General features: G+C 46.0%; 1 protein-coding gene across 1 annotated transcript; it reads left to right on the forward strand.

Moving 5' to 3' along the window:
* Window positions 1–5585: 5585 nt before the first annotated feature.
* Window positions 5586–7129, forward strand: LOC106094700 (skin secretory protein xP2). The gene is made up of 5 exons (XM_059368837.1): window positions 5586–5627; window positions 5930–6038; window positions 6141–6392; window positions 6486–6990; window positions 7075–7129. Exons 1-5 carry the CDS (start codon window positions 5586–5588, stop codon window positions 7127–7129), a joined length of 963 nt encoding a protein of 320 aa, XP_059224820.1.
* The last annotated feature ends 5360 nt before the right edge of the window (window positions 7130–12489 follow it).

Genomic DNA, 12489 nt, shown 5'->3' on the forward strand with positions numbered 1-12489 from the left:
AGACCCCATTATGACTTTATGATACTTGGCTGAACCGATTTTCTTAAAATTTTCCTAGATTGTGTACGTTTGTGTGGAAGGAAACATAGGCTATATAATTTTTAGATATCAAGTGGAGGCGGACCCTCCCCCTGTGATGCCATCCCTCCCCTAATGAGAACATTACCACCAGGAACCGAGAAGAGAAAAAACTCACACATCAATGAAGGCTTTCCGATTCAAGTTAAAACTCAATGATAAGGGACCTTTTTTTATAGCCGAGTCCGAAAGGCGTCCCACAGTGCGACACCTCTTTGGGGAGAATCCCCTCGAGACACATCTGCAAGTTTGCCGAGATAGGAGAAAAACGGCCTCCCTAGTGTGGAAAGCCTATGCCCCGGCAGACCCAGGCATGAGCAGTACTTGTACTCAATTCTCCTCCTCCTTATTCTCATCAAGACATCTTCCACAGTAGTCGTTGTGCGGGACTCCCATGTGGCCTATCGCACAGTGTTCGGTAATGACTCCTGTAATTGTATTAAATGACCCGTTATTAAAGATCAGTAACTCCCTTTTCCTCTTCCGGTCAACAGCTGGCCAGAGTGTCCTGTTAATCTGACATTCATCTTCGGACTCCCACTTTGCCTCTCCCTCCACACTGACAGAGGCGATCTCTACTATATTCAGTAGTTCGACAAATGACAAGACCGGTCACAGGTCTACCTACCGTGGAGGATCTTCTCCCGGCATACTATTCCGCCTTCTCATTTCCCAGAACACCGATTAGCCAGAGAACCCAGGCCAACACAACGTCATGAGCCAGGGACCCCCAAACTTTCCACCACACATCTTGATCTCAACGGCCTTGGGGGCGACCAAACTGTTCAAATTTTTCATAAGTTTCGAAGGTAGCAGTTCCAGCCTCCGCATCTTCGTTGAGGCTAACGTTGTTGTTCTTGCTAAAGCCACACTTTGCAAGTATATTGATTCTTTTTCTGTCTTTCTAGCCCACTCTTGTCTCTGAGATCATCCTGAACCGGCAATGGTGCTTATGTTCAGCTTTAAAATTCTGTTCGCTTCAGCTGGATCGTTCCACAGTGCCTCTTCAGTCAGATTCGTTGGTTTTGCTGGGCATGTAAATTAACGTAATGGCATAGAACTCTGCCAGAAAGGCTGTACACTTGTCTGGCAGTCTAACTGCCATACCGATGTCGTTTTTTTCTGAGTAGACCTCCAATCCTGGCCTGACTCCATTCCGGAGTCAGTGAAGGTCGAGAACTCATCGAATTCACACACAGACCATGAGCTTTCCACTTCTCTCATCCCCGAAAGCGAATCCGGGAAAATCTCTCTCGAATCGGTCTGTCGCCGACACCCTCCTTCCACTATCCCCTGCATTCATGGCAGCCAGAATGGAGCAATGGGCGGGTCTGATTTCTCTCAGCTTGCCAAGTTCCCTCAGCCCAAGTTCAGTGCCGCCCGAATATAGACGTCAACCGGTTGTATGTGCAGCATCGCCTCCTGACCCGCCTGCGGTGTGGATTTTAACGCCACTCCACTCTCCCCTCCCCCTGGTCGCGACGCAGGCCAGTCTCTGTACCTTTCGAAGTTCTTTGGTACATCCAGGGGAGTCAGGCTAAAGATGACATAATTCCTAACGAACATCCTTCTGCAAGAGTAGAAGGCGCACATCACCTTTTGAAGACGGGGTGCAGTCGGAGACGGGGCGGAGTCGGAGACAGGGCGGAGTCGGAGACGGGGTGGAGTCGGAGACGGAGTGGAGTCGGAGACGGGGTGGAGTCGGAGACGGGGTGGAGTCGGAGACGGGGTGGAGTCGGAGACGGGGTGGAGTCGGAGACGGGGCGGAGTCGGAGACGGGGCGGAGTCGGAGACTGTTTCAATTTGGGACATTTAAAATTTGCTTTCCCCAGAGAGAGGAGAGGAGGGCAATGTGATCTTGGTTGTCTCTAATGGCTCCAGAGTCGGAGACGGGGCGGAGTCGGAGACAGGGGGAGTCGGAGACAGGGGGAGTCGGAGACAGGGGGAGTCGGAGACGCGGCGGTGTCGGAGACATGGGGAGTCGGAGGCGGGGTGGAGTCGGAGACGCGGCGGAGACGGAGACGGGGCGGAGTCGGAGACGGGGCGGAGTCGGAGTCGGAGACGGGGCGGAGTCGGAGACGGGGCGGAGTCGGAGACGGGGCGGAGTCGGAGACAGGGGGAGTGGGAGGCGGGGTGGAGTCGGAGGCGGGGTGGAGTCGTAGACGGGCCGGAGTCGGAGACGGGGTGAAGTCGGAGACGGGGCGGATTCGGAGGCGGGGTGGAGTCGGAGACGGGGCGGAGTCGTAGACGGGGCGGAGTCGGAGACGGGGCGGAGTCGGAGACGGAGACGGGGGCGGAGTCGGAGACGGGCGGAGTCGAAGTCAGAGACGGGACGCAGTCGGATACGAGATTGGGGATCTATTTCGACGAACTGTATATCGGCAAGTCACTGGTAAGTCACGTAAAGCAGGCGTTTGTGGCATTACGGTAGCCGTAAAAGAAATCCGCCTTTAAAACTCAGAATTTTTGTGGATAATATGGCGGTGCTCAAGACCTGGGTTCGAGGTCGGTCAGATCGAAATGCGTGTCAGATTGTTTGGAGTCCCTGAATAGACTGCGAGTTCATTATATATGCGCCGATGTAGCTTCCCAAGCATGCTGGAATTCCAGGGAATTAAGGGAGAGGACGAATGCGCCAGGTGAGATTCGCCTGCGCTGAGCAAACCTATCGCCGGTGTTGCAAACGCGCCATTTGTCGAGCTGCTAAATAGGGGGAATGGCCAGTGGGAATTTGGTGTCGAAGTGGGACTCGGTGGATGGGTGTCGAACTCTTAAAACGCTCTGGCCTGCCAATGACCGAGGGAGAATGACGAATTTGATACTGGCATTCGATAGGAGCTCGTTGAGCATCATGAAAGAGAGCATAGGCGGACACTTTGGCATAAGCTGCAAGGCAGCGCTCATGAAAACTTCGCACAAAGGCTTTTGCTGGAGTTGAGGAGGAGACTATCGAGCACTTGGTTTGTTCTGTTCATATCCGGTCCTTTTTTGTGGAATCGGTTGCTCTGAGATCTACGTTGTCTCACGCCGGTCTAGCAAACGCGCCATTTTTCGAGCTTCTAAATAGGGGGAATCGCCAGTGGCAAGTTGGTGTCGAAGTGGGATTCGTTGGATGGGTGTCGAACTCTTAGGACGCTGTGGCCTGCCAATGACCGAAAGAAAATGACGAATTTAATACTGGCATTCGATAAGAGCTCGCTGAGCACCATGAAAGGGAGCATAGCCGGACACTTTGCCATAAGATGCAAGTCAGCGCTCAAGACGCTCCAAAAGGAGTGTGGAGGACTAGATGGACGAACAGCGACAATGGTCAGGTGACTTACGAATTTATTCGTGACGCGACGTTCGTACGAGACCGCCCGGACTTTGGCATCGGCCTAAGTCTGGGCTTCATACTGACGGGACATGGTTCCTTTAATGCATTTTTGCATCAGAGGAACTTGTCCGCGACTGATTTGTGCGACTGTGGGAGACCTGAGGACTGGAGGCATGTACTGACAGAATGCCCGTACTATGCAGACATTAGAGATTTAGGCTCGATGGGGATTAGCAAGGCGGTGCGGAATTTCAGTAGGGCCCTTGAGGACGAGACGACTGTTGCAAGGCTGGCCACCTTTTCCCGGGAAGTATTTCTTGGGAGGCGGACTAGACTTAGTGGAGGGATGAATACACGCTAGTTATTCATAACGAGGTGTTGCTGTGCTGGCGCGACTGTGGGGTTTGGTGCTGCGCATGCCATGGCCGGCACCAGCCTTGCCCATGTTGATGCAGCGCTGTTTGCCCATTGTTGGTTTCCTTTGCTGTTTTGGTTGTGATCGGTCACCTGTGAGGGTCATCTTATTATATTGATTGTAAAGTTCCATGTTGAAGCTGATTTATGTGGCGTAGCCCGTGAGGGCTGCCGTGTCCTGTTTGTATTTTGTGTATATCGTCCCGTTGTATGTTTGATGCATACTTTTGTATGCTGGCTTGAGGTCGGCTTAGGGTGATTTTTCTCATTCAAGTGACTGTTTGGGGTTCAACTGGTAGTAGTCTTTTAAGGCTACGAAGTCTGACCGGAGACTTTAATCTGGTACCAAGGGTGTCAGGAGCCCCTGGAACTTTGGTTCCAGCCTGACAATGGTGAGGCCCGATTGGGGAGCAACGTGGTGGCGGGTAGAGCATAAGCTCGGCGTGGAGTTGCGTTTTCAATCGGGTGCCGTGACCCATAGATCGGAAGGAGTTTTAGGTGGTGCTCCACTCCTAACCAAGGTGGTGAACACGTCCAAATACGTGGGGTCAAATTGGTACTCATGTGTGGGGGTCGTTGGTAGACGTATTGTATTCACCCTTGGGCCTCGCAGGTTTGGGCCGTTATGGCAGGTATCTGCGAAAAACTCGACATTCGTGTTCATATCTGGTCCTTCTTTTTTGGAAGCGGTTTTTCTGAGATCTAGGTTGTCTCACATCTTCCTCTTCTTTTCCTCCGGGGTTTCGCTAACCTAAACCTAAACCTTGCCAACTTCTATGGTTCACTGAAGTGTAGAATGTCAAATGTTCGTTTTTGCCGTCGGTATTCATTTGTAAGTTGTGCGTTGGAACTGTTAGTTCCAAAGTCCGCCTCTGTGGTATTTCATTGTAGCTATGAATGAAAATTATGTCATTTTTGATAAAATTTTCAAATAAATTAAAAACTTGCCCGAGTATCTGTTTATAAGAAAATTTGACTACGAAAATGTTGAACTTGACATTGAAACAAGTTCTCCAAATGAAACGACACGTCCAGCAGCTGTGTCATTGTTGTTGTGGTGGCTTATGCGGTTGCATGAAAAAACGAGTAGCAGAGTGGTAAACAGGCAACAAAGTTACACATGCGCAGACCTCACTTACTAAGCTTCTAAAAACAAACAGTTTATGTTTTTTTTTAAGTTTTATGTGCAGAAATCCCACAAAAAATTAAAAAAAAAACATAAGAAGAAGTTTTTTTTCTCCCTTGATTGGTTTTGGGGGTTTCACTGACCAAGTGGCAAACGTAGATGAAGGTAAATATTTGGAACTGGTTTGCCCTCTTGGCAGCCATTAAGTCTCATCAAACACTTTGGCGGACGTTGCAAAATCATGAATACCTTTAGCGGCAGCATACGGCACCACCATTGCCATCACTGACATCCATATCAACAGTAACAACAACAACACCAACACCACCAACAACAGCAGCAGCATCGGCAGCACCTTCTTTATTGACCTCTCTAATGAAAACTGAACGAATTGGTTGGGGACGAAGATGCTTCATTACGCGTTTAGACGGCGATTTTAGGAACCCTCAAGAGCTGGAGAAACGCTGCCGCCAATGCTGACGCTTGCAGTCATCATAGCGCCCATGGCGTCGTCAACCGTCACCATTTTATACAAAACTTGTGTAAATTGTTAATTTTCTATTAAAATAACAAATATTTTGTTGTTGTATGGCCGGGGCATGGGTGCTTTTTCGTCGAATGTGATATCGAAAAAATATTTCGCGTATAAATATGCACCCTGAGCTGAAGAGTGTCATCATTCACTGCTCTGCCGTAGTCGTGATATCAACCTAAAACTCATACGTACAACCGTAGGCCCCAACAACTGTGAAACAATGGTAAGTTCCAGTGGAGAAGAAACTGACTCCATCTGAAGGTCGTTGGGTCATTCCCAACCTGACCACTTGCCAATCAGCTTGAAACCGGCCAAATTTTGTGGATATACCAGAGGACGGCCACCTTATTAAACATCTATTAACAGCTCATTAGGGCTTTTGATGATGACCTTTACCTGCTGTGAAATTAATATTTGGGCGTTTTCTGTTTGTTTTGTTTTGTTTCTTAATTTTCAATAGAAATTCTTCTTGATTGCTGTCTGCGCTATCGCCGCTGTGTCGGCTGATGTGTCCCATTTGGCGGGCAATGGTTACAACTATGATAGACCTGCTCCAGTTTTCGATGTGCCACAGCCACAGAACGATTACTTTGCCCCATCCACAGGCTCCTCAGGCGGTCACTCTCATGGCCAATCTCATGCTCATGCTCACTCTCAAGCATCTGCTCAAGCTCAGGCTCCAGCTAACGAATACTTGCCACCTCAACAGCAATACTCTGCTCCAGCTGCCGCCGCTCCTCAGTACTCTGCCCCAGCTGCTCCAGCTCCTCAATACTCTGCCCCAGCTGCCCCAGCTCCTCAATACTCTGCCCCAGCTGCCCCAGCTCCTCAATACTCTGCCCCAGCTGCTGCTCCTTCCAATGAGTACTTGCCTCCTCAGCAACAATACTCTGCCCCAGCTCCAGCTCCTCAATACTCGGCCCCAGCTGCCGCTGCTCCTCAATACTCGGCCCCAGCTGCTCCAGCTCCTCAATACTCTGCCCCAGCTGCTCCAGCTCCTCAATACTCCGCCCCAGCTGCTCCAGCTCCTCAGTACTCTGCACCAGCTGCCGCTGCTCCTCAATACTCTGCCCCAGCTGCTGCTCCCTCCAACGAATACTTGCCTCCTCAACAGCAATACTCTGCCCCAGCTCCAGCTCCTCAATACTCTGCCCCAGCTCCAGCTCCTCAATACTCTGCTCCAGCTGCCCCTGCTCCTCAATACTCTGCCCCAGCTCCAGCTCCTCAATACTCTGCTCCAGCTGCCCCTGCTCCTCAATACTCTGCTCCAGCTCCAGCTCCTCAATACTCTGCTCCAGCTGCTGCTCCCCAATACTCTGCCCCAGCTGCTGCTCCCTCCAATGAATACTTGCCACCCCAACAACAGCAATCTGCCCCAGCTCCAGCTCCTCAATACTCTGCTCCAGCTGCTGCTCCTCAATACTCTGCCCCAGCTCCAGCTCCTCAATATTCTGCCCCAGCTCCAGCTCCTCAATACTCTGCCCCAGCTCCAGCTCCCCAATACTCTGCCCCAGCTCCAGCTCCCCAATACTCTGCCCCAGCTGCTGCTCCCTCCAATGAATACTTGCCACCTCAACAAAGCTCTTCTGCTGGTTCATCCTCTGGCTCCAGCGGCTACAACTACAACGTTCCCGCCAAACGTTTCCGTTTCCGCTTTTAAATTCATGTTATAAAAGCGCACACCGATCAGCCGCTTGTCGTCCTGGCAGACCAAAGAGGACGACAGCGAAACTTGTTAAATTAACAAGTCTGTTAACCTAGGATCATTTTTAAATTGTTTCACTCAGTTGTTGATTGTTATATGAGTTAGATAAGTTTAGCGAAATTAATAAAAAAACCGAATTTTTTTATATAAAAAAAAAAAAAAATTTAATTATTTTTTAATTTAAAGTTTCTGGCTGTTGGGAACAATTTGTGGGTAAAAATTTTTTTTAAAAAAATCATCGAAAAATCAATGATAGGGATATATTTCTTGGTTTTCGCTTAACGGCAACTAGCAATCCTTTCATTCTTTCGAGGTGTCTCCCACCACTTTCGAGGGTGTCTCTCACCACTTGATTTTTCCATCGGGCTTGTGGTCTTCCCGGTTTGCGTGTACCACCATGTTGTATGGCGTGGTTGGGCAATGTGATTGAAAAGACTGCGAGCACTACGATTGTGGAACATTTTAGCCCTCAACCGACACTTTGAGGTCCCGTTTTTTTAAAAAAGGTTCGTTTAAATGGTTTTGTGTACCATATTTAGGTCGGATGTTTGGAGGCTTAAAACTGCGCACTTTTCCAAATTTCAGCAAAATCGGATAAAAAACAAAGCTGTTATGGGCTTCAGACCCTTTATCGGCAGATCGGTCTATATGGCAGCTATATCTAAATATAGTCCGATCTGAACCATATTTGGGTCGGATGTTGAGAGGCTTAAAACTACGCACTATTCCGAATTTCAGCGACATCGGATAAAAAAGAAAGTTTTTGTGGGCATTAGACCCTTAACTGGCAGATCGGTCTATATGGTAGCTATATCTGCATATAGTCCGATCTCTACCATATTGAGGTCGGATATTGAGAGGCTTGAAGCTGAGCACAATTCCAAATTTCAGCAAAATCGGATGAAAAATAAAATTTTTATGGATATTTGACCCTTTATTGGCAGATCGGTCTATATGGCAGCTATATCTAAATATAGTCCGATCTATACCATATTTGGGTCGGATGTTGAGATGCTTAAAACTGCGCACCATTCCAAATTTCAGCGAAATCGGATAAAAAATAAAGCTTTTATGGGCTTCAGACCCTTTATCGGCAGATCAGTCTATGTGGCAGCTATATCTAAATATAGTCCGACCTGTACCAAATTTAGGTCGTATGTTGAAAGGCCTAAAACTGCGCACTATTCCAAATTTCAGCGAAATCGGATAAAAAATAAACCTTTTATGGGCTTCAGACTCTTTATCGGCAGATCGGTCTATATGGCAGCTATATCTAAATATAGTCCAATCTATACCATATTTGAGTCGGATGTTGAGAGGCTTAAAACTACGCACTATTCCGAATTTCAGCGACATCGGATAAAAAAGAAAGTTTTTATGGGCTTTAGACCCTTAACTGGCAGATCGGTCTATATGGTAGCTATATCTAAATATAGTTCGATCTGAACAATTGTCGGGAGGCCTAAAACTGCGCACTGTTCCAAATTTCAGCGAAATCGGATAAAAAATAAGGCTTGTATGGCCTTTAGACCCTTATCGGGGGATCGGTCTATATGGTAGCTATTTCTAAATATAGTCCGATCTGAACTATATTTGCGTCAATTGTCGAGAAGCCTGGAACTACTCACTGTTTCAGATTTCAGCGAAATCGTATAAAAATAATGCTTTTATGGGCTTCAGACCCTTTATCGGCAGATCGGTCTATATGGCAGCTATATCTAAATATAGTCCGATCTATACCATATTTGGGTCGGATGTTGAGAGGCTCAAAATTACGCACTATTCCAAATTTCAGCGAAATCGGATAAAAAATTAACCTTTAAAGGCCTTCAGGCCCCTTATCGGGGGATCGGTCTATATGGCAGCTATATCTAAATATAGTCCGATCTGTACCATATTTGGGTCGGATGTTGAGAGGCATAAATTGAACACTATTCCGAATTTCAGCGAAAAGCTTTTATGGCCTTCAGACTCCTTATCGGAGGATCGGTCTATATGGCAGCTATATCTAAATATAGTCCGATCTATACCATGTTTGGGTCGGATGTTGAGAGGCTCAAAACTGCGCACTGTTCCAAATTTCAGCGAAATCGGGTAATAAATAAAGCTTTTATGGTCTTCAGACCCTTCATCGGGAGATCGGTCTATATGGCAGCTATATCTAAATATAGTCCGATCTGAACCATATTTGGGTCAGTTGTCGGGAAGCCTTAAATTACGCACTATTTCAAATTTCAGCAAAATCGGATGAAAAAAAAAGTTTTTATGGGCATTAGACCCTTTATCGGCAGATCGGTCTATATGGCAGCTATATCCAAATAAGGTCCGGTTTGGCCCGTTCAAAAACTTAACCAACGTGCATCAAAAAGACGTGTCTGTGCCAAATTTCAGCTCAATATCTCAATTTTTGAAGGCTCTAGAGTGATTACAACAGACGGACGGACATACACACGAACATGGTTCAACCGTCTTAGAATTTTATGTCGATCCGAAATATGTATACTTTGTAGGGTCGGAAATTGATATTTCGATGTGTTGCAAACGGAATGACTAAATGAATATACCCCCTATCTTACGGTGGTGGGTATAAAAATACTGATATTGAATGAAATTGACATAAATTTCCAACTTTATACTAAACTAGCTGAACCGGGCCCGCTCCGCTGTGCCTTCTTTTACTTTACATGGAACAAAATAATCCCTTGAATATTCATTTTCCACAATTAAAGAGCTTATTGTGAAATACCATGCTAGGAAATGTATATCGCTTGACTAAAAGTATAACAATTCAAATGCCTTTATCTGAATCCCATATGATCTCTATTGGTCTATGAAATCGCTCAGCGGTTTTAGGGTCATCTAAGTTTGGACGTTAGAAGTACTCCATTCTTAGAAGACTCTATTTGAACCCGATATTCTCATGGGGATATTGAGAGTGGGAAGACGCCCAGGGTGGTGGTTTAAGATTTTAGGGGGTGGTGTGGACCCCCAGAAACGTGGACCTGAAAGTGGGTATGAATTTCGTGCTCTACTCCCAAATGCCTTTCATTTGAGTCCCATATTGCCATGATCCGTAAATATGTCAGATTTATGCTTATAGGAGGAAGGGTGGTCCCCCAGAGACTTGGCCCTGAAAAATTCCAGCACCGTGCTCTACTCTAATATACCATACCATTTATTTAAACCCGATATTGCCTTTAGTTTAAGGAGAGATTATGGGATGAGGCGTCACCCCAACACTTGACCCCAAAATTGCTTATCAAATTCGTTTTCTAATCTCAAATACCTTTCATTTGAGCCACATATTGGCATGGTCGGTAAATTTGTACTCTTTGTGGGGTGTTTTGGAAAAGGGGCGGTTCCCCAAATACAGGGTCACACATTTGGATATCAGCTTCGTATTCTACTCCCAAATACCTTTACTTAAGCCCCATATTGCAATGGTCAGTAAATAATTGCTGTTTCTTTTGGGGAAAGGAGTAGACCTTTAGAAAAGTGGTCGCGGAAGCTGGCCAACACTGACCTGGTCGGTAAATATGTCCGATTTAGGTGTGTTTTAAGGCATGGTCGGTAAATATGTCCGGGTCGGTAAATATTTTCTGGTCGGTAAATATGTCATGGTCGGTAAATATGTCCGATTTAGGTGTGTTTTGGGGAGTGGGATGATCCCCTCAAACACTTGCCCTGAAAATAAATCACTATCGTGCTCTACTCTCATATATAATTTTTTATTTGCACCCCAATGGGGCCAATGGCAATATGGCCTCAAAATTGGATATCATATTCGTTCTCTAATATCAAATATCCCTTTTTGCAAAAGTCAGAAAATATGTCCGGTTTGGGTTATGGGCCCTAAAAATTATCAACATCGAGCTCCACTCTGTTTAAGACGCAAATTGCCATGGCGAGCAAATACATCCTATTTGGGGTTTGTTATGGGGATGGGACATCCCCTAGACAGTTGGTCTCGAAAGTTGATGTCAAATTCATGGTCTACTCCCACATACCTTTAATTTGAGCCACATATTTCCATAGTTGGCAAACATGAGCGGTTTGAGGGGTGTTTTGGGGGATGGGCGGCCACTCAATGAGTTGATCTTGAAAATATACATCGGATTCGTGTTCTACTCTAAAATACGTCTTATTTAAGCCTCATAATGCAATAGTCAGCAAATACGTCTTATTTAGGTGGTGTTAAAGGGGTGGGGTGACCTCATAGACACTTTTTCCCCAATATTATTATCAGATTCGTGTTTGACTCCCAAAGACTTCTCATTTGAACCCCATATTGGGATGGTCAGTAAATAAGCCCTGTTTGGGAGTGTTTTTAGGAAGGGGTGGACCCCCAGAAACGCGGTCCCACATTTGGATATTAGGTTCGTAATCTACTCGTAAACTATTTTCATTTGAGTCCAATAATGCCATGGTAGGTAAATATGACCGATTTAGAAGTATTTTGGGGTTTGGGGTGGTCCCTCAAACATTTGGTCCGACAATTGGATATTCGATAAGTTTTCTAATCTCAAATACCTTGCATTGGTTACCATATTGTTGTGATTGGTCTGTGTATATATTTGGTAGGTTTTGGGGGTACCCTAGGTACCCTATCTGAAATTTGGATACCAAATTTTTGTTTTTAGATTAGAGGGCACACAAAATTTCGCACCATCCATCACCGAGATCTAGCGTTTTTGAAAATTAGGTTGAGGGGGAGTGTCCGCCCCCCCTTCAGATATCAAAAAATGTAGTACCCTATTTTCACCACGGGATTATGCACCATCCATTATGCACTATCTGTGGGGTGCAAACAAACACAATGATGGTATACTAATCTAGTCATTCCGTTTGTAGCACCTCAAAATATTCGTCTAAGACCCCATTAAGTATTTATATTCATCTCCAAATTAGCGCCATCTACGGGCTGTTTACAACTAGATCATCTTAATCCAATTGGATCAACTAAATTCAATTAAAAACAGCCATTAGATGGCGGTAATATAAATGTTAGTGCTACTCGCTTGAAGAGGATCATCATTTCGTGGTTGTCTATAAATGGCTATATGACTACCTATACAATAGTCATCATTGTCCCCTCGACAATCGCACTGAGCATGGTTACAATCGGTCTTTATTTCAACTGTCTTATAGATCTATCTCTCAATTTAAGGATTTGGGCCAATAAAATTCACATTTATTGTCCGATTTCGCTGGCATTTGGGACAGCGAGTTGCATTAGGCCACTCAATATCTCAGTAAAATACGTTCCAGTTCGATACTGATTTGAATGAAGAAGCCATATAAACCGATCTCCCGAG

Source organism: Stomoxys calcitrans, chromosome 1 (assembly GCF_963082655.1).
Source record: "Stomoxys calcitrans chromosome 1, idStoCalc2.1, whole genome shotgun sequence".
NCBI classification, from domain to species: Eukaryota; Metazoa; Arthropoda; class Insecta; order Diptera; family Muscidae; genus Stomoxys; species Stomoxys calcitrans.

Bases quoted from the DNA above. Each gene is read 5' to 3' on its own strand.
- LOC106094700 (XM_059368837.1), top strand. From the start codon at position 5,586: ATGCACCCTGAGCTGAAGAGTGTCATCATTCACTGCTCTGCC. The intron at 5,628-5,929 runs GTAGTCGTGATA...AATTTTCAATAG, and splicing joins TCATCATTCACTGCTCTGCC to AAATTCTTCTTGATTGCTGT. The intron at 6,393-6,485 runs CAGCTGCCGCTG...ACTCCGCCCCAG, and splicing joins AGCTCCTCAATACTCGGCCC to CTGCTCCAGCTCCTCAGTAC.